The sequence below is a fragment of the Oncorhynchus mykiss genome, chromosome 7 (genome assembly GCF_057628025.1).
Source record: "Oncorhynchus mykiss isolate SJ-2025 chromosome 7, ASM5762802v1, whole genome shotgun sequence".
NCBI classification, from domain to species: Eukaryota; Metazoa; Chordata; class Actinopteri; order Salmoniformes; family Salmonidae; genus Oncorhynchus; species Oncorhynchus mykiss.
In genome coordinates this window covers 245,001-268,883 of record NC_143028.1, presented here as the reverse complement: position 1 = coordinate 268,883, position 23,883 = coordinate 245,001, and the positions used below count along the sequence as shown (strand labels likewise).

The following is a 23,883-nucleotide window of genomic DNA, read 5'->3' as shown; positions in this document are numbered from 1 at the left end:
TAATTCTCTCAATGATGGAGACCACTATGCTCTTGGAATCAATTGTTTTATACCCTCCCCCAGATATATGCCTCATGACAATTATATCTTGGAGCTCTACGGACAGTTCCCTGGACTTCAGGGGATAGTTCCTGCTCTGACATGCACCGTCATCTGTGGGACCTTATAGAAAGAAACCCACCTGTCTATATGTCCAAACAATTGAATTGGCCAGCCAAGTTGTGGCCAGCCAAGTTGTGGCCAGCCAAGTTGTGGCCAGCCAAGTTGTGGCCAGCCAAGTTGTGGCCAGCCAAGTTGTGGCCAGCCAAGTTGTGGCCAGCCAAGTTGTGGCCAGCCAAGTTGTAGCCAGCCAAGTTGTGGTGACGTCTCATCATTGACCAAAGGAAAGTGGATGCACCTGAGCTCAGTTGGGAGGGTCGTAGCAAAGGGGTGTGAATACTTACAGTGTGTACATTTAGATTTTTCTGTATTTCATTTTCAGTAAATTAGCAACTTTCTAAAAACATGTTTTTACTTTTGTCATTATGGGTATTGTGTGTAGATGGGTGAGAGAAATTCAGGCTGTAACACAACAAAATGTGGAATAGGTCCAGGGGTCTGAATACTCCCTGAAGTCACTGTACATACATACTCACTCACTACCGGAAGGTTGCAAGTTCAAACCCCCGAGCTGACAAGGTACACATCTGTCGTTCTGCCCCTGAACAGGCAGTTAACCAACCCACTGTTCCTAGGCCGTCATTGAAATGAAGAATTTCTTCTTAACTGACTTGCCAGGTAAAATAAAAAAAAATACATTGACACTCCCACACAAAACCCCCACACATTCATATACACTACATATGCTAACACACACACACACATACCGACACAACACAAACACACATGCACACACACACACACTTTTACACTCATAATTTTTACTGCTACTCTGTTCTTTATTTTTCTCTTAATATTATCTATCCTGATGTCTAGTCACTTTACTCTGCCTTCATGTACATATCTACCTCAATTACCTTATTATTATCTATCCTGATGTCTAGTCACTTTACTCTGCCTTCATGTACATATCTACCTCAATTACCTCATACCTCTACACATTGATCTGGTTCTGGTACTTCCTGTATATAGCTGCACATTGATCTGGTACTTCCTGTATATAGCTGCACATTGATCTGGTACTTCCTGTATATAGCTGCACATTGATCTGGTACTTCCTGTATATAGCTGCACATTGATCTGGTACTTCCTGTATATAGCTGCACATTGATCTGGTACTTCCTGTATATAGCTGCACATTGATCTGGTTCTGGTACTTCCTGTATATAGCTGCACATTGATCTGGTACTTCCTGTATATAGCTGCACATTGATCTGGTACTTCCTGTATATAGCTGCACATTGATCTGGTACTTCCTGTATATAGCTGCACATTGATCTGGTACTTCCTGTATATAGCTGCACATTGATCTGGTACTTCCTGTATATAGCTGCACATTGATCTGGTACTTCCTGTATATAGCTGCACATTGATCTGGTACTTCCTGTATATAGCTGCACATTGATCTGGTACTTCCTGTATATAGCTGCACATTGATCTGGTACTTCCTGTATATAGCTGCACATTGATCTGGTACTTCCTGTATATAGCTGCACATTGATCTGGTACTTCCTGTATATAGCTGCACATTGATCTGGTACTTCCTGTATATAGCTGCACATTGATCTGGTACTTCCTGTATATAGCTGCACATTGATCTGGTACTTCCTGTATATAGCTGCACATTGATCTGGTACTTCCTGTATATAGCTGCACATTGATCTGGTACTTCCTGTATATAGCTGCACATTGATCTGGTACTTCCTGTATATAGCTGCACATTGATCTGGTACTTCCTGTATATAGCTGCACATTGATCTGGTACTTCCTGTATATAGCTGCACATTGATCTGGTACTTCCTGTATATAGCTGCACATTGATCTGATACTTCCTGTATATAGCTCCACATTGATCTGGTACTTCCTGTATATAGCTGCACATTGATCTGGTACTTCCTGTATATAGCTGCACATTGATCTGGTACTTCCTGTATATAGCTGCACATTGATCTGGTACTTCCTGTATATAGCTGCACATTGATCTGGTACTTCCTGTATATAGCTGCACATTGATCTGGTACTTCCTGTATATAGCTGCACATTGATCTGGTACTTCCTGTATATAGCTGCACATTGATCTGGTACTTCCTGTATATAGCTGCACATTGATCTGGTACTTCCTGTATAACTCCATTCTTGTGTATTTAATTGTATTCCTCTTGTGTTACAATTTTTAATTTGTATTATTATTTTTAAACTGCGTTGTTGGGAAGGGCTCGTAAACGAGCATCACACGGTAAAGTCTACATCTGTTGTATACGGCGCATGTGACCAATCCATTTTGATTTGATTGCTAGTGCAATATTGCGTGAATACATGAAGTATTCTATGTCCTCCCCTCTCAACCCCCGTCGTTCTCGTCTCTGTTTCAGGTGTATGATCACAGATGAGGTAAGCCCCGAGGCACACACCACCCAACTCCCCAGTCCTATCAAATCTATTTTCCTCAAATAATACATGCTATGCTTCCCTCTGAATTAATTCGTCAAGTTTAAGAAACCTTCCTAGCCATGTAATCATTGTTGACATAAAGTCATTCTAGAATGTATTGGTGTCTCAGAATGTCCGGAACACTCCATCACATGCTTACCTTTGAGCCAGGCAATGATTGTGTTCGGTTTGTTTTGTTTCTGAAATGAGTTTTCATGGATTATATCCATACATCATTGTTTTCATCCTCCACATTGTACCGTTAATCCTCTTCTCCAGATGGGTCTAGGGAAGACGGTGCAGGCTATCTCTGTGGCCTACGTCTACAGACAGGAGTGGCCTCTACTCGTCGTGGTGCCCTCCTCTCTAAAGTACCTCTGGATCGAGGAGATGGAGAGGTGGATCCCTGAGCTCAACCCTGGAGATATCAACCTGGTGGAGACCAAGAGTGACACGCTGTACGTTACCCCATGTTAACTTCACCTGGACTCTGGTCTGCTTTTCCTGCGCTGCTTGGTTGTGGTCCTGGTTTCCCTACTGAAGTTCTCCACCTGTTAAAATGCAGGTTCATGTTTTAGTTTGTTCTAGAGGCACCTCTGCAGAGTGGTCACTAACTAGCACAGCCACAAAGTCATCAACTCTTAAACCTAACCTTAACCACACTGCTAACCCTAATGTCTAACCTTAACCACACTGCTAACCCCAATGTCTAACCTTAACCACACTGCTAACCCTAATGTCTAACCCTAACCACACTGCTAACCCCAATGTCTAACACTAACCTTAACCACACTGCTAACCCTAATGTCTAACCTTAACCACACTGCTAACCCTAATGTCTAACCTTAACCACACTGCTAACCCTAATGTCTAACCTTAACCACACTGCTAACCCTAATGTCTAACCCTAACCACACTGCTAACCCCAATGTCTAACACTAACCTTAACCACACTGCTAACCCCAATGTCTAACCCTAACCACACTGCTAACCCTAATGTCTAACCCTAACCCTAACCTCACTGCTAACCCTAATGTCTAACCCTAACCTTAACCACACTGCTAACCCTAATGTCTAACCCTAACCTTAACCACACTGCTAACCCTAATGTCTAACCTTAACCACACTGCTAACCCTAATGTCTAATCTTAACCCTAACCTCACTGCTAACCCTAATGTCTAACCCTAACCTTAACCACACTGCTAACCCTAATGTCTAACCCTAACCCTAACCACACTGTTAACACTAATGTCTAACCCTAACCTTAACCACACTGCTAACCCTAATGTCTAACCTTAACCACACTGCTAACCCTAATGTCTAACCCTAACCTTAACCACACTGCTAACCCTAATGTCTAACCCTAACCTTAACCACACTGCTAACCCTAACCTTAACCACACTGCTAACCCTAATGTCTTACCCTAACCTTAACCACACTGTTAACCCCTATGTCTAACCCTAACCTTAACCACACTGCTAACCCTAATGTCTAACCCTAACCTTAACCACACTGCTAACCCTAATGTCTAACCCTAACCTTAACCACACTGCTAACCCTAATGTCTATCCCTAACCTTAACCACACTGCTAACCCTAATGTCTAACACTAACCTTAACCACACTGCTAACCCTAATGTCTAACCCTAACCTTAACCACACTGCTAACCCTAATGTCTAACCCTAACCTTAACCACACTGCTAACCCTAATGTCTAACCCTAACCTTAACCACACTGCTAACCCTAATGTCTATCCCTAACCTTAACCACACTGTTAACCCCTATGTCTAACCCTAACCTTAACCACACTGCTAACCCTAATGTCTAACCCTAACCTTAACCACACTGTTAACCCCTATGTCTAACTCTAACCACACTGCTAACCCTAATGTCTAACCCTAACCTTAACCACACTGCTAACCCTAATGTCTAACCCTAACCTTAACCACACTGCTAACCCTAATGTCTATCCCTAACCTTAACCACACTGCTAACCCTAATGTCTATCCCTAACCTTAACCACACTGCAAACCCTAATGTCTAACCCTAACCTTAACCACACTGTTAACCCCTATGTCTAACCCTAACCACACTGCTAACCCTAATGTCTAACCCTAACCTTAACCACACTGCAAACCCTAATGTCTAACCCTAACCACACTGCTAACCCTAATGTCTAACCCTAACCACACTGCTAACCCTAATGTCTAACCCTAACCACAATGCTAACCCTAATGTCTAACCCTAACCTTAACCACACTGTTAACCCCTATGTCTAACCCTAACCACACTGCTAACCCTAACCACACTGCTAACACTAATGTCTAACCCTAACCTTAACCACACTGCTAACCCTAATGTCTAACCCTAACCTTAACCACACTGCTAACCCTAATGTCTAACCCTAACCTTAACCACACTGCTAACCCTAACCTTAACCACACTGCTAACCCTAATGTCTAACCCTAACCTTAACCACACTGCTAACCCTAATGTCTATCCCTAACCTTAACCACACTGCAAACCCTAATGTCTAAGCCTAACCTTAACCACACTGCTAACCCCAATGTCTAACCTTAACCACACTGCTAACCCTAATGTCTAACCCTAACCACACTGCTAACCCCAATGTCTAACACTAACCTTAACCACACTGCTAACCCTAATGTCTAACCTTAACCACACTGCTAACCCTAATGTCTAACCTTAACCACACTGCTAACCCTAATGTCTAACCCTAACCACACTGCTAACCCCAATGTCTAACACTAACCTTAACCACACTGCTAACCCCAATGTCTAACCCTAACCACACTGCTAACCCTAATGTCTAACCCTAACCCTAACCTCACTGCTAACCCTAATGTCTAACCCTAACCTTAACCACACTGCTAACCCTAATGTCTAACCCTAACCTTAACCACACTGCTAACCCTAATGTCTAACCTTAACCACACTGCTAACCCTAATGTCTAATCTTAACCCTAACCTCACTGCTAACCCTAATGTCTAACCCTAACCTTAACCACACTGCTAACCCTAATGTCTAACCCTAACCCTAACCACACTGTTAACACTAATGTCTAACCCTAACCTTAACCACACTGCTAACCCTAATGTCTAACCTTAACCACACTGCTAACCCTAATGTCTAACCCTAACCTTAACCACACTGCTAACCCTAATGTCTAACCCTAACCTTAACCACACTGCTAACCCTAACCTTAACCACACTGCTAACCCTAATGTCTTACCCTAACCTTAACCACACTGTTAACCCCTATGTCTAACCCTAACCTTAACCACACTGCTAACCCTAATGTCTAACCCTAACCTTAACCACACTGCTAACCCTAATGTCTAACCCTAACCTTAACCACACTGCTAACCCTAATGTCTAACCCTAACCTTAACCACACTGCTAACCCTAATGTCTATCCCTAACCTTAACCACACTGCTAACCCTAATGTCTATCCCTAACCTTAACCACACTGCTAACCCTAATGTCTAACCCTAACCTTAACCACACTGCTAACCCTAATGTCTAACCCTAACCTTAACCACACTGCTAACCCTAATGTCTAACCCTAACCTTAACCACACTGCTAACCCTAATGTCTAACCCTAACCTTAACCACACTGCTAACCCTAATGTCTATCCCTAACCTTAACCACACTGTTAACCCCTATGTCTAACCCTAACCTTAACCACACTGCTAACCCTAATGTCTAACCCTAACCACACTGTTAACCCCTATGTCTAACCCTAACCACACTGCTAACCCTAATGTCTAACCCTAACCTTAACCACACTGCTAACCCTAATGTCTATCCCTAACCTTAACCACACTGCAAACCCTAATGTCTAACCCTAACCTTAACCACACTGTTAACCCCTATGTCTAACCCTAACCACACTGCTAACCCTAATGTCTAACCCTAACCACACTGCTAACCCTAATGTCTAACCCTAACCTTAACTACACTGCAAACCCTAATGTCTAACCCTAACCACACTGCTAACCCTAATGTCTAACCCTAACCACACTGCTAACCCTAATGTCTAACCCTAACCACAATGCTAACCCTAATGTCTAACCCTAACCTTAACCACACTGTTAACCCCTATGTCTAACCCTAACCACACTGCTAACCCTAACCACACTGCTAACACTAATGTCTAACCCTAACCTTAACCACACTGCTAACCCTAATGTCTAACCTTAACCACACTGCTTACCCCAATGTCTAACCTTAACCTTAACCACACTGCTAACCCTAATGTCTAACCCTAACCTTAACCACACTGCTAACCCTAATGTCTAACCCTAACCTTAACCACACTGCTAACCCTAACCTTAACCACACTGCTAACCCTAATGTCTAACCCTAACCTTAACCACACTGCTAACCCTAATGTCTATCCCTAACCTTAACCACACAGCAAACCCTAATGTCTAAGCCTAACCTTAACCACACTGCTAACCCCAATGTCTAACCTTAACCACACTGCTAACCCTAATGTCTAACCCTAACCACACTGCTAACCCCAATGTCTAACACTAACCTTAACCACACTGCTAACCCTAATGTCTAACCTTAACCACACTGCTAACCCTAATGTCTAACCTTAACCACACTGCTAACCCTAATGTCTAACCCTAACCACACTGCTAACCCCAATGTCTAACACTAACCTTAACCACACTGCTAACCCCAATGTCTAACCCTAACCACACTGCTAACCCTAATGTCTAACCCTAACCCTAACCTCACTGCTAACCCTAATGTCTAACCCTAACCTTAACCACACTGCTAACCCTAATGTCTAACCCTAACCTTAACCACACTGCTAACCCTAATGTCTAACCTTAACCACACTGCTAACCCTAATGTCTAATCTTAACCCTAACCTCACTGCTAACCCTAATGTCTAACCCTAACCTTAACCACACTGCTAACCCTAATGTCTAACCCTAACCACACTGTTAACACTAATGTCTAACCCTAACCTTAACCACACTGCTAACCCTAATGTCTAACCTTAACCACACTGCTAACCCTAATGTCTAACCCTAACCTTAACCACACTGCAAACCCTAATGTCTAACCCTAACCACACTGCTAACCCTAATGTCTAACCCTAACCACACTGCTAACCCTAATGTCTAACCCTAACCACAATGCTAACCCTAATGTCTAACCCTAACCTTAACCACACTGCTAACCCTAATGTCTAACCCTAACCTTAACCACACTGCTAACCCTAATGTCTAACCCTAACCTTAACCACACTGCTAACCCTAATGTCTATCCCTAACCTTAACCACACTGCTAACCCTAATGTCTATCCCTAACCTTAACCACACTGCTAACCCTAATGTCTAACCCTAACCTTAACCACACTGCTAACCCTAATGTCTAACCCTAACCTTAACCACACTGCTAACCCTAATGTCTAACCCTAACCTTAACCACACTGCTAACCCTAATGTCTAACCCTAACCTTAACCACACTGCTAACCCTAATGTCTATCCCTAACCTTAACCACACTGTTAACCCCTATGTCTAACCCTAACCTTAACCACACTGCTAACCCTAATGTCTAACCCTAACCACACTGTTAACCCCTATGTCTAACCCTAACCACACTGCTAACCCTAATGTCTAACCCTAACCTTAACCACACTGCTAACCCTAATGTCTATCCCTAACCTTAACCACACTGCAAACCCTAATGTCTAACCCTAACCTTAACCACACTGTTAACCCCTATGTCTAACCCTAACCACACTGCTAACCCTAATGTCTAACCCTAACCACACTGCTAACCCTAATGTCTAACCCTAACCTTAACTACACTGCAAACCCTAATGTCTAACCCTAACCACACTGCTAACCCTAATGTCTAACCCTAACCACACTGCTAACCCTAATGTCTAACCCTAACCACAATGCTAACCCTAATGTCTAACCCTAACCTTAACCACACTGTTAACCCCTATGTCTAACCCTAACCACACTGCTAACCCTAACCACACTGCTAACACTAATGTCTAACCCTAACCTTAACCACACTGCTAACCCTAATGTCTAACCTTAACCACACTGCTTACCCCAATGTCTAACCTTAACCTTAACCACACTGCTAACCCTAATGTCTAACCCTAACCTTAACCACACTGCTAACCCTAATGTCTAACCCTAACCTTAACCACACTGCTAACCCTAACCTTAACCACACTGCTAACCCTAATGTCTAACCCTAACCTTAACCACACTGCTAACCCTAATGTCTATCCCTAACCTTAACCACACAGCAAACCCTAATGTCTAAGCCTAACCTTAACCACACTGCTAACCCCAATGTCTAACCTTAACCACACTGCTAACCCTAATGTCTAACCCTAACCACACTGCTAACCCCAATGTCTAACACTAACCTTAACCACACTGCTAACCCTAATGTCTAACCTTAACCACACTGCTAACCCTAATGTCTAACCTTAACCACACTGCTAACCCTAATGTCTAACCCTAACCACACTGCTAACCCCAATGTCTAACACTAACCTTAACCACACTGCTAACCCCAATGTCTAACCCTAACCACACTGCTAACCCTAATGTCTAACCCTAACCCTAACCTCACTGCTAACCCTAATGTCTAACCCTAACCTTAACCACACTGCTAACCCTAATGTCTAACCCTAACCTTAACCACACTGCTAACCCTAATGTCTAACCTTAACCACACTGCTAACCCTAATGTCTAATCTTAACCCTAACCTCACTGCTAACCCTAATGTCTAACCCTAACCTTAACCACACTGCTAACCCTAATGTCTAACCCTAACCACACTGTTAACACTAATGTCTAACCCTAACCTTAACCACACTGCTAACCCTAATGTCTAACCTTAACCACACTGCTAACCCTAATGTCTAACCCTAACCTTAACCACACTGCAAACCCTAATGTCTAACCCTAACCACACTGCTAACCCTAATGTCTAACCCTAACCACACTGCTAACCCTAATGTCTAACCCTAACCACAATGCTAACCCTAATGTCTAACCCTAACCTTAACCACACTGTTAACCCCTATGTCTAACCCTAACCACACTGCTAACCCTAATGTCTAACCCTAACCACACTGCTAACACTAATGTCTAACCCTAACCTTAACCACACTGCTAACCCTAATGTCTAACCTTAACCACACTGCTTACCCCAATGTCTAACCTTAACCTTAACCACACTGCTAACCCTAATGTCTAACCCTAACCTTAACCACACTGCTAACCCTAATGTCTAACCCTAACCTTAACCACACTGCTAACCCTAACCTTAACCACACTGCTAACCCTAATGTCTAACCCTAACCTTAACCACACTGCTAACCCTAATGTCTATCCCTAACCTTAACCACACTGCAAACCCTAATGTCTAACCCTAACCTTAACCACACTGCTAACCCCAATGTCTAACCTTAACCACACTGCTAACCCTAATGTCTAACCCTAACCACACTGCTAACCCCAATGTCTAACACTAACCTTAACCACACTGCTAACCCTAATGTCTAACCTTAACCACACTGCTAACCCTAATGTCTAACCTTAACCACACTGCTAACCCCAATGTCTAACACTAACCTTAACCACACTGCTAACCCCAATGTCTAACCCTAACCACACTGCTAACCCTAATGTCTAACCCTAACCCTAACCTCACTGCTAACCCTAATGTCTAACCCTAACCTTAACCACACTGCTAACCCTAATGTCTAACCCTAACCTTAACCACACTTCTAACCCTAATGTCTAACCTTAACCACACTGCTAACCCTAATGTCTAATCTTAACCCTAACCTCACTGCTAACCCTAATGTCTAACCCTAACCTTAACCACACTGCTAACCCTAATGTCTAACCCTAACCCTAACCACACTGTTAACACTAATGTCTAACCCTAACCTTAACCACACTGCTAACCCTAATGTCTAACCTTAACCACACTGCTAACCCTAATGTCTAACCCTAACCTTAACCACACTGCTAACCCTAATGTCTAACCCTAACCTTAACCACACTGCTAACCCTAACCTTAACCACACTGCTAACCCTAATGTCTAACCCTAACCTTAGCCACACTGTTAACCCCTATGTCTAACCCTAACCTTAACCACACTGCTAACCCTAATGTCTAACCCTAACCTTAACCACACTGCTAACCCTAACCTTAACCACACTGCTAACCCTAATGTCTAACCCTAACCTTAACCACACTGCTAACCCTAATGTCTATCCCTAACCTTAACCACACTGCTAACCCTAATGTCTATCCCTAACCTTAACCACACTGCTAACCCTAATGTCTGACCCTAACCTTAACCACACTGTTAACCCCTATGTCTAACCCTTACCTTAACCACACTGCTAACCCTAATGTCTAACCCTAACCTTAACCACACTGCTAACCCTAATGTCTAACCCTAACCTTAACCACACTGCTAACCCTAATGTCTAACCCTAACCTTAACCACACTGCTAACCCTAATGTCTATCCCTAACCTTAACCACACTGTTAACCCCTATGTCTAACCCTAACCTTAACCACACTGCTAACCCTAATGTCTAACCCTAACCTTAACCACACTGTTAACCCCTATGTCTAACCCTAACCACACTGCTAACCCTAATGTCTAACCCTAACCTTAACCACACTGCTAACCCTAATGTCTATCCCTAACCTTAACCACACTGCAAACCCTAATGTCTAACCCTAACCTTAACCACACTGTTAACCCCTATGTCTAACCCTAACCACACTGCTAACCCTAATGTCTAACCCTAACCTTAACCACACTGCAAACCCTAATGTCTAACCCTAACCACACTGCTAACCCTAATGTCTAACCCTAACCACACTGCTAACCCTAATGTCTAACCCTAACCACAATGCTAACCCTAATGTCTAACCCTAACCTTAACTACACTGTTAACCCCTATGTCTAACCCTAACCACACTGCTAACCCTAATGTCTAACCCTAACCACACTGCTAACACTAATGTCTAACCCTAACCTTAACCACACTGCTAACCCTAATGTCTAACCCTAACCACACTGCTAACACTAATGTCTAACCCTAACCTTAACCACACTGCTAACCCTAATGTCTAACCCTAACCTTAACCACACTGCTAACCCTAATGTCTAACCCTAACCTTAACCACACTGCTAACCCTAACCTTAACCACACTGCTAACCCTAATGTCTAACCCTAACCACACTGTTAACCCCTATGTCTAACCCTAACCTTAACCACACTGCTAACCCTAATGTCTAACCCTAACCTTAACCACACTGCTAACCCTAATGTCTATCCCTAACCTTAACCACACTGCTAACCCTAATGTCTAACCCTAACCTTAACCACACTGCTAACCCTAATGTCTATCCCTAACCTTAACCACACTGTTAACCCCTATGTCTAACCCTAACCTTAACCACACTGTTAACCCCTATGTCTAACCCTAACCACACTGCTAACCCTAATGTCTAACCCTAACCTTAATCACACTGCTAACCCTAATGTCTATCCCTAACCTTAACCACACTGCAAACCCTAATGTCTAACCCTAACCTTAACCACACTGTTAACCCCTATGTCTAACCCTAACCACACTGCTAACCCTAATGTCTAACCTTAACCACACTGCAAACCCTAATGTCTAACCCTAACCTTAACCACACTGTTAACCCCTATGTCTAACCCTAACCACACTGCTAACCCTAATGTCTAACCTTAACCACACTGCAAACCCTAATGTCTAACCCTAACCTTAACCACACTGTTAACCCCTATGTCTAACTCTAACCACACTGCTAACCCTAATGTCTAACCCTAACCACAATGCTAACCCTAACCACACTGTTAACCCTAATGTCTAACCCTAACCACAATGCTAACCCTAACCACACTGTTAACCCTAATGTCTAACCCTAACCACACTGCTAACCCTAATGTCTAACCCTAACCACAATGCTAACCCCAATGTCTAACCCTAACCACACTGTTAACCCTAATGTCTAACTATAACCTTCAATTAAGACCAAAAAGCTCATTTTTGTTTTCCTGATTTTTACAACATAGTACATGTTGACTTTGCAGCTGGTCTATCTAAGGGAGATCTTTCAGTTCTGCCTCCTGGACAAGTCTCATGACAATAAATGTTAACCTGCAGTTTAAAATTGTAAATGTGCAAATTGATATTTTCATTCCTGCTAAATGACGTCTATTTTCTCAATCAATTTAGTTCAAGTTGACAGTATCAGTACAGCAGCAGTCAATGTTTTCACTGTTAGAGATTATTGATAATCGGTGTGTCTCTGTCCACTCTACAGAGGCAGTAAGGAAACAGTGTTGGGTTATGGGCTGGTCACCACAGACCCATTATAACACACTATAACCCATTATAACACACTATAACCCTCTGTGTGTTATATAGGGGGATCAGTAGCAGTAAGGTAACAGTGTTGGGTTATGGGCTGCTCACCACAGACGCACGCCCCCTGGTGGAGGCTCTGACCAGACAGAGGTTTAATGTGGTGGTGGTGGATGAATCCCACTACCTCAAGTCCAGGAACGCAGCCAGGTCTAAGATACTGGTACCACTCATCCAGAACGCCAAGCGGGCCATCCTACTGACGGGCACCCCGGCCCTGGGACGGCCAGAGGAGGTACGGTACCCCCGAAGGTCCGAACGTCCGAACACACGCCATCCCCCGATCACACATTTCTGTCCTATTCTGACATTTGAACCAGCTTGGCCCGCTGGGATCCTATCATTCCTTCAGTACTTCACAGACCATCTGCATTGAACCTGTCTGTACCTAGAGGAAGCATGAAGGGCTGGTTGAGTACAGATGGTCTGGGATTTAAAGGCTCTAGAAACCATTGCAGCTCTGTTCTTTCTGTAGTATTTATAACTTTAAAATGACACACACACACACACCAACCACAGAGCCCGTGCCAGAGAACCAGCATCCCTCCCTCCCTTCCACCCACACGTTACTATTGTTCACGACACCAAACCTTCCATTTCCCCGTGTAACAGCAGAGTATTCTTGGCTCCACTGTGCTGCTACAGTGCTTTGATGAGGACATTCACAGTGGCTGTAGTTATTCACATGGCTGCTGCCTGAAAAGCTCCTATTTGAATAATTGTCCATTATTATCATCATGGTAGAAATGTTCCGTTTAGTGCCTTGAAGAGTGATGATGGTTAGAATGGAGGGGGCAGAACACATCTGCCACACACACCTCTCTCTCTCACACACACACACACACACACACACACACACACACCTCTCACACACACACTCACACACACCTCTCTCACTCACACACACCACACACACACATTACATTTATTATGTTTCCACAGCTCTTTATGCAGATAGAGGCTCTCTATCCTAGGATGTTTGGAACGTGGAGTGACTACGCCAAACAATACTGTAACGCCCACTACAGGTAACGCCCTACACACACACACACACACACACATACAAACACACACACACACACACACATGCAAACACACACATACAAACACACACACACACACACATACAAACACACACACACAGTAATAATGACCATTGGCATTGTGAAAATGCTACATCTCCCACTTTCCTCCCAAAATGACAAACAGCAGTGTGTACATACTGGGCAGTCGCATAATGACACTGCAGCAGACAGACACACTGACCCAAACCCTGGTGTCTGTCCCTCTCAGGTTGTTTGGTAACAGGAGACAGTGGGACTGTTATTGTCTGTCTCTCCCAGGTTGTTTGGTAACAGGAGACAGTGGGACTGTCGTGGTGCCTCTCATCTTGAGGAGCTCCACCAGCGTCTCAGTGAGATCATGATCCGGAGGCTGAAGGTCCAAGTCCTCCCCCAGCTACCCCCCAAAATACGCCAGCGCATCCCCTTCGACCTGCCCAAAGACGCTGCCAAGGTAACGGACAGACAGACGGGCAGACAGATCGAAACACACATACACGCTGACAAACGGCTGGACGGACGGACCCCTCTAGGCAGAAGGGAGACGGGGTGCTAAATATTCTGAAAATATCCCCTCATTATCATATCTCTCTCTCTCACACTCCCCCACCCTCCCTCTCTTGCTCTCCCATCCTGTTGCTCGGCAATAGTATCCAATTTACACTAGTTATCATTTTATCTCCCATTGCCATATGGTTTTTATTTCAGTCTTGCCCTTTTCCATTCATAAGTAAAGTAGCCTTTCATACTGATCAGCACTCGCTGTCTGTTCTATAAAACTGAATGCATATTCAAACATTAGCCAGTTAATTTCTATTTCATTGAACTTTATTTCCATCATATCTGTATTTTGTGGGCTCTTTTATCCACGATGAGCCCTGTGGACAGTATACTCAGCTCTCTACCCTGTGAGCTCTCTACCCTGTGAACTCTATACCCCTCTACCCTGTGAGCTCTCTACCCTGTGAGCTCTATACCTCTCTACCCTGTGAGCTCTCTACCCTGTGAGCTCTATACCTCTCTACCCTGTGAGCTCTATACCGCTCTACCCTGTGAGCTCTCTACCCTGTGAGCTCTATACCGCTCTACCCTGTGAGCTCTATACTGCTCTACCCTGTGAGCTCTCTACCCTGTGAGCTCTATACCGCTCTACCCTGTGAGCTCTATACCTCTCTACCCTGTGAGCTCTATACCCTGTGAGCTCTCTACCCTGTGAGCTCTATACCTCTCTACCCTGTGAGCTCTCTACCTCTCTACCCTGTGAGCTCTCTACCCTGTGAACTCTATACCTCTCTACCCTGTGAGCTCTCTACCCTGTGAGCTCTATACCTCTCTACCCTGTGAGCTCTCTACCCTGTGAACTCTATACCTCTCTACCCTGTGAGCTCTCTACCCTGTGAGCTCTATACCTCTCTACCCTGTGAGCTCTCTACCCTGTGAGCTCTATACCTCTCTACCCTGTGAGCTCTATACCGCTCTACCCTGTGAGCTCTCTACCCTGTGAGCTCTATACCGCTCTACCCTGTGAGCTCTATACCCTGTGAGCTCTATACCGCTCTACCCTGTGAGCTCTCTACCCTGTGAGCTCTATACCGCTCTACCCTGTGAGCTCTCTACCCTGTGAGCTCTATACCTCTCTACCCTGTGAGCTCTATACCTCTCTACCCTGTGAGCTCTCTACCCTGTGAGCTCTATACCGCTCTACCCTGTGAGCTCTCTACCCTGTGAGCTCTATACCGCTCTACCCTGTGAGCTCTATACCTCTCTACCCTGTGAGCTCTATACCCTGTGAGCTCTCTACCCTGTGAGCTCTCTACCTCTCTACTCTGTGAGCTCTCTACCCTGTGAACTCTATACCCCTCTACCCTGTGAGCTCTCTACCCTGTGAGCTCTATACCTCTCTACTCTGTGAGCTCTCTACCCTGTGAACTCTATACCCCTCTACCCTGTGAGCTCTCTACCCTGTGAGCTCTATACCTCTCTACCCTGTGAGCTCTCTACCCTGTGAGCTCTATACCTCTCTACCCTGTGAGCTCTATACCGCTCTACCCTGTGAGCTCTCTACCCTGTGAGCTCTATACTGCTCTACCCTGTGAGCTCTATACTGCTCTACCCTGTGAGCTCTCTACCCTGTGAGCTCTATACCGCTCTACCCTGTGAGCTCTATACCTCTCTACCCTGTGAGCTCTATACCCTGTGAGCTCTCTACCCTGTGAGCTCTATACCTCTCTTCCCTGTGAGCTCTCTACCTCTCTACCCTGTGAGCTCTCTACCCTGTGAACTCTATACCTCTCTACCCTGTGAGCTCTCTACCCTGTGAGCTCTATACCTCTCTACCCTGTGAGCTCTCTACCCTGTGAACTCTATACCTCTCTACCCTGTGAGCTCTCTACCCTGTGAGCTCTATACCTCTCTACCCTGTGAGCTCTCTACCCTGTGAGCTCTATACCTCTCTACCCTGTGAGCTCTATACCGCTCTACCCTGTGAGCTCTCTACCCTGTGAGCTCTATACCGCTCTACCCTGTGAGCTCTATACCGCTCTACCCTGTGAGCTCTCTACCCTGTGAGCTTTATACCTCTCTACCCTGTGAGCTCTCTACCCTGTGAGCTCTATACCTCAAATCAAATTGATTTATAAAGCCCTTCTTACATCAGCTGATATCTCAAAGTGCTGTACAGAAACCCAGCCTAAACCCCAAACAGCAAGCAATGCAGGTGTAGAAGCACGGTGGCTAGGAAAAACTCCATAGAAAGGCCAAAACTTAGGAAGAAACCTAGAGAGGAACCAGGCTATGAGGGGTGGCCAGTCCTCTTCTGGCTGTGCCGGGTGGAGATTATAACAGAACATGGCCAAGATGTTCAAAGGTTTATAGATGACCAGCAGGGTCAAATAATAATAATCACAGTAGTTGTTGAGGGTGCAACAAGTCAGCACCTCAGGAGTAAATGTCAGTTGGCTTTTCATAGCCGATCATTAAGAGTATCTCTACCGCTCCTGCTGTCTCTAGAGAGTTGAAAACAGCAGGTCTGGGACAGGTAGCACGTCCGGTGAACAGGTCAGGGTTCCATAGCCGCAGGAAGAACAGTTGAAACTGGAGCAGCAGCACGGCCAGGTGGACTGGGGACAGCAAGGAGTCATCAGGCCAGGTAGTCCTGAGGCATGGTCCTAGGGCTCAGGTCCTCCGAAAGAGAGAGAATTAGAGAGAGCATACTTAAATTCACACAGGACACCGGATAAGACAGGAGAAGTACTCCAGATATAACAGACTGACCCTAGCCTCCCGACACAAACTACTGCAGCATAAATACTGGGGGCTGAGACAGGAGGGGTCAGGAGACACTGTGGCCCCATCCCATATACCTCTGTACCCTGTGAGCTCTATATCTCGTGAGCTCTAAACTCTTGTGATCTCTATATCCTGTGAGCTCTATACTCTGAGCTGTATAAACTAAGTGTGAACTCCATAATCTCTGAACTAGCTCTCTAGTCTAGTGTGTAAACTCTGTGATCTCTATATCCTGTAAGCTCTATACTCTGAGCTGTATAAACTAAGTGTGAACTCCATAATCTCTGAACTAGCTCTCTAGTCTAGTGTGTAAACTCTGTGAGCTCTCTACCCTGTAAGCTCTATAGCTCTCTACCCTGTAAGCTCTATAGCTATCTACCCTGTGAGCTATAAACTCTGTGTGCTCTATAAACTCAGTGTGAACTCCATAATCTCTTAATTAGCCTCTGTGAGCTCTCTAGTAGTGTGTAAACTACTCTGTAAGCTTCACTCTCCGCTAGCCTCTGTGTGAGCTCTCTAGTGTGTAAGCTACTCTGTAAGCTTCACTCTCCGCTAGCCTCTGTGTGAGCTCTCTAGTGTGTAAACGTTACTCTGTGAGCTCTAAACTCTGTGCGCTCCGCTATGCTCCTCTCCTCTCTGTATAAGGCTGAAGTAATGAGGTAGAACTCATCCTCTGTTACCTCTGTCAGCCAGAGGAATGCATGGCTCACACATTCCCTCTTTTCTCTCTCTCTATGATCTCTCTCTCTCTCTCTCTCTCTCTCTCTCTCTCTCTCTCTCTCTCTCTCTCTCTCTCTCTCTGGGATCTCTCTCTCTATGATCTCTCTCTCTCTGGGATCTCTCTCTCTATGATCTCTCTCTCTCTCTCTCTCTGTGATCTCTCTCTTTCTCTGGGATCTCTCTCTGTGTGATCTCTCTCTCTCTCTCTGATTCACTCTCTTTCTCTGTCTCTCTTTCTCTGTCTCTCTCTCTCTCTCTCTCTCTCTCTCTCTCTCTCTCTCTCTCTCTCTCTCTGGGATCTCTCTCTCTATGATCTCTCTCTCTCTGGGATCTCTCTCTCTATGATCTCTCTCTCTCTCTCTCTCTGTGATCTCTCTCTTTCTCTGGGATCTCTCTCTGTGTGATCTCTCTCTCTCTCTCTGATTCACTCTCTTTCTCTGTCTCTCTCTCTCTTTCTCTGTCTCTCCCTCTGTCTCTCTCTCTCTCTCTCTCTCGCAGTACAAAGAGACCTCACCTGCTGCTGCACTCAAATCACATGCTGTCAACACACACACACACACACACACACACACACACACACACACACACACACACACACACACACACACTCCTCAGCCTACGCTCTCCACTGGCTGGCTAATTTTAAGGACTGTATGTATGCAGCCAGTGTGAATGAAATAATTAATTTATGCATGTATGGTGCATTCAGAAAGTATTCAGACCCCATGACTTTTTCCACATGTTGTTACGTTACAGCCTCATCGATGACATTTAAATAAAGGTGAAAAAATACATTTAAAAAAATACTTGAAATGGGTTTCGCCTCGGATCTACAGTAATACCCCTAACTCCCCTAAATACTCCTTCACACTGCCTTTCTACAGTAATACCCCTAACTCCCCTAAATACTCCTTCCTACTGCCTTTCTACAGTAATACCCCTAACTCCCCTAAATACTCCTTCCTACTGCCTTTCTACAGTAATACCCCTAACTCCCCTAAATACTCCTTCGTACTGCCTTTCTACAGTAATACCCCTAACTCCCCTAAATACTCCTTCCTACTGCCTTTCTACAGTAATACCCCTAACTCCCCTAAATACTCCTTCCTACTGCCTTTCTACAGTAATACCCCTAACTCCCCTAAATACTCCTTCGTACTGCCTTTCTACAGTAATACCCCTAACTCTCCTAAATACTCCTCTGTACTGCCTTTCTACAGTAATACCCCTAACTCCCCTAAATACTCCTTCCTACTGCCTTTCTACAGTAATACCCCTAACTCCCCTAAATACTCCTTCCTACTGCCTTTCTACAGTAATACCCCTAACTCGCCTAAATACTCCTTCCTACTGCCTTTCTACAGTAATACCCCTAACTCCCCTAAATACTCCTTCCTACTGCCTTTCTACAGTAATACCCCTAACTCCCCTAAATACTCCTTCCTACTGCCTTTCTACAGTAATACCCCTAACTCCCCTAAATACTCCTTCCTACTACCTTTCTACAGTAATACCCCTAACTCCCCTAAATACTCCTTCGTACTGCCTTTCTACAGTAATACCCCTAACTCCCCTAAATACTCCTTCCTACTGCCTTTCTACAGTAATACCCCTAACTCCCCTAAATACTCCTTCCTACTGCCTTTCTACAGTAATACCCCTAACTCCCCTAAATACTCCTTCGTACTGCCTTTCTACAGTAATACCCCTAACTCTCCTAAATACTCCTCTGTACTGCCTTTCTACAGTAATACCCCTAACTCCCCTAAATACTCCTTCCTACTGCCTTTCTACAGTAATACCCCTAACTCCCCTAAATACTCCTTCCTACTGCCTTTCTACAGTAATACCCCTAACTCGCCTAAATACTCCTTCCTACTGCCTTTCTACAGTAATACCCCTAACTCCCCTAAATACTCCTTCCTACTGCCTTTCTACAGTAATACCCCTAACTCCCCTAAATACTCCTTCCTACTGCCTTTCTACAGTAATACCCCTAACTCCCCTAAATACTCCTTCCTACTACCTTTCTACAGTAATACCCCTAACTCCCCTAAATACTCCTTCGTACTGCCTTTCTACAGTAATACCCCTAACTCCCCTAAATACTCCTTCCTACTGCCTTTCTACAGTAATACCCCTAACTCCCCTAAATACTCCTTCGTACTGCCTTTCTACAGTAATACCCCTAACTCCCCTAAATACTCCTTCCTACTGCCTTTCTACAGTAATACCCCTAACTCCCCTAAATACTCCTTCGTACTGCCTTTCTACAGTAATACCCCTAACTCCCCTAAATACTCCTTCCTACTGCCTTTCTACAGTAATACCCCTAACTCCCCTAAATACTCCTTCCTACTGCCTTTCTATAGTAATACCCCTAACTCCCCTAAATACTCCTTCCTACTGCCTTTCTACAGTAATACCCCTAACTCCCCTAAATACTCCTTCCTACTGCCTTTCTACAGTAATACCCCTAACTCCCCTAAATACTCCTTCCTACTGCCTTTCTACAGTAATACCCCTAACTCCCCTAAATACTCCTTCCTACTGCCTTTCTACAGTAATACCCCTAACTCCCCTAAATACTCCTTCGTACTGCCTTTCTACAGTAATACCCCTAACTCCCCTAAATACTCATTCGTACTGCCTTCCTACAGTAATACCCCTAACTCTCCTAAATACTCCTTCGTACTGCCTTTCTACAGTAATACCCCTAACTCCCCTAAATACTCCTTCCTACTGCCTTTCTACAGTAATACCCCTAACTCCCCTAAATACTCCTTCCTACTGCCTTCCTACAGTAATACCCCTAACTCCCCTAAATAATCCTTCGTACTGCCTTTCTACAGTAATACCCCTAACTCCCCTAAATACTCCTCTGTACTGCCTTTCTACAGTAATACCCCTAACTCCCCTAAATACTCCTTCCTACTGCCTTCCTACAGTAATACCCCTAACTCCCCTAAATACTCCTTCCTACTGCCTTTCTACAGTAATACCCCTAACTCCCCTAAATACTCCTTCCTACTGCCTTTCTACAGTAATACCCCTAACTCCCCTAAATCATCCTTCCTACTGCCTTCTTACAGTAATACCCCTAACTCCCCTAAATACTCCTTCCTACTGCCTTTCTACAGTAATACCCCTAACTCCCCTAAATACTCCTCTGTACTGCCTTTCTACAGTAATACCCCTAACTCCCCTAAATACTCCTTCCTACTGCCTTCCTACAGTAATACCCCTAACTCCCCTTAATACTCCTTCCTACTGCCTTCCTACAGTAATACCCCTAACTCCCCTAAATACTCCTCTGTACTGCCTTTCTACAGTAATACCCCTAACTCCCCTAAATACTCCTCTGTACTGCCTTTCTACAGTAATACCCCTAACTCCCCTAAATACTCCTTCCTACTGCCTTTCTACAGTAATACCCCTAACTCCCCTAAATACTCCTCTGTACTGCCTTTCTACAGTAATACCCCTAACTCCCCTAAATACTCCTTCCTACTGCCTTTCTACAGTAATACCCCTAACTCCCCTAAATACTCCTTCCTACTGCCTTTCTACAGTAATACCCCTAACTCCCCTAAATACTCCTCTGTACTGCCTTTCTACAGTAATACCCCTAACTCCCCTAAATACTCCTTCCTACTGCCTTCCTACAGTAATACCCCTAACTCCCCTAAATACTCCTTCCTACTGCCTTCCTACAGTAATACCCCTAACTCCCCTAAATACTCCTTCCTACTGCCTTTCTACAGTAATACCCCTAACTCCCCTAAATACTCCTCTGTACTGCCTTTCTACAGTAATACCCCTAACTCCCCTAAATACTCCTTCCTACTGCCTTTCTACAGTAATACCCCTAACTCCCCTAAATACTCCTCTGTACTGCCTTTCTACAGTAATACCCCTAACTCCCCTAAATACTCCTTCCTACTGCCTTTCTACAGTAATACCCCTAACTCCCCTAAATACTCCTTCCTACTGCCTTTCTACAGTAATACCCCTAACTCCCCTAAATACTCCTTCCTACTGCCTTTCTACAGTAATACCCCTAACTCCCCTAAATACTCCTCTGTACTGCCTTTCTACAGTAATACCCCTAACTCCCCTAAATACTCCTCCGTACTGCCTTTCTACAGTAATACCCCTAACTCCCCTAAATACTCCTTCCTACTGCCTTTCTACAGTAATACCCCTAACTCCCTTAAATACTCCTTCCTACTGCCTTTCTACAGTAATACCCCTAACTCCCCTAAATACTCCTTCGTACTGCCTTTCTACAGTAATACCCCTAACTCCCCTAAATACTCCTTCGTACTGCCTTTCTACAGTAATACCCCTAACTCCCCTAAATACTCATTCCTACTGCCTTTCTACAGTAATACCCCTAACTCCCCTAAATACTCCTTCGTACTGCCTTTCTACAGTAATACCCCTAACTCTCCTAAATACTCCTCTGTACTGCCTTTTTACAGTAATACCCCTAACTCCCCTAAATACTCCTTCGTACTGCCTTTCTACAGTAATACCCCTAACTCCCCTAAATACTCCTTCCTACTGCCTTTCTACAGTAATACCCCTAACTCCCCTAAATACTCATTCCTACTGCCTTTCTACAGTAATACCCCTAACTCCCCTAAATACTCCTTCGTACTGCCTTTCTACAGTAATACCCCTAACTCCCCTAAATACTCATTCCTACTGCCTTTCTACAGTAATACCCCTAACTCCCCTAAATACTCATTCGTACTGCCTTCCTACAGTAATACCCCTAACTCCCCTAAATACTCATTCCTACTGCCTTTCTACAGTAAAACCCCTAACTCCCCTAAATACTCCTCTGTACTGCCTTTCTACAGTAATACCCCTAACTCCCCTAAATACTCCTTCCTACTGCCTTTCTACAGTAATACCCCTAACTCCCCTAAATACTCCTTCCTACTGCCTTCCTACAGTAATACCCCTAACTCCCCTAAATACTCCTTCCTACTGCCTTCCTACAGTAATACCCCTAACTCCCCTAAATACTCCTCTGTACTGCCTTTCTACAGTAATACCCCTAACTCCCCTTAATACTCCTCTGTACTGCCTTTCTACAGTAATACCCCTAACTCCCCTAAATACTCCTTCCTACTGCCTTTCTACAGTAATACCCCTAACTCCCCTTAATACTCCTCTGTACTGCCTTTCTACAGTAATACCCCTAACTCCCCTAAATACTCCTTCCTACTGCCTTTCTACAGTAATACCCCTAACTCCCCTAAATACTCCTTCGTACTGCCTTTCTACAGTAATACCCCTAACTCCCCTAAATACTCCTTCCTACTGCCTTTCTACAGTAATACCCCTAACTCCCCTAAATACTCATTCCTACTGCCTTTCTACAGTAATACCCCTAACTCTCCTAAATACTCCTCTGTACTGCCTTTCTACAGTAATACCCCTAACTCCCCTAAATACTCCTTCCTACTGCCTTTCTACAGTAATACCCCTAACTCTCCTAAATACTCCTCTGTACTGCCTTTCTACAGTAATACCCCTAACTCTCCTAAATACTCCTCTGTACTGCCTTTTTACAGTAATACCCCTAACTCCCCTAAATACTCCTCTGTACTGCCTTTCTACAGTAATACCCCTAACTCTCCTAAATACTCCTCTGTACTGCCTTTTTACAGTAATACCCCTAACTCTCCTAAAT

At 44.5% G+C, this 23,883-nt stretch overlaps 1 protein-coding gene across 1 annotated transcript in view; it reads left to right on the top strand.

The window, feature by feature from the left end:
- Positions 1-23,883, top strand: part of LOC110528847 (DNA annealing helicase and endonuclease ZRANB3) — a 97,411-nt gene that overhangs the window by 7,696 nt on the left and 65,832 nt on the right. Inside the window, exons 4-8 of the mRNA XM_090239524.1 lie at positions 2,532-2,550; positions 2,869-3,047; positions 13,111-13,342; positions 14,050-14,135; positions 14,451-14,622. Coding sequence (XP_090095650.1) covers positions 2,532-2,550; positions 2,869-3,047; positions 13,111-13,342; positions 14,050-14,135; positions 14,451-14,622 — 688 coding nt within the window. The remainder of the gene's footprint in view (positions 1-2,531; positions 2,551-2,868; positions 3,048-13,110; positions 13,343-14,049; positions 14,136-14,450; positions 14,623-23,883) is intronic.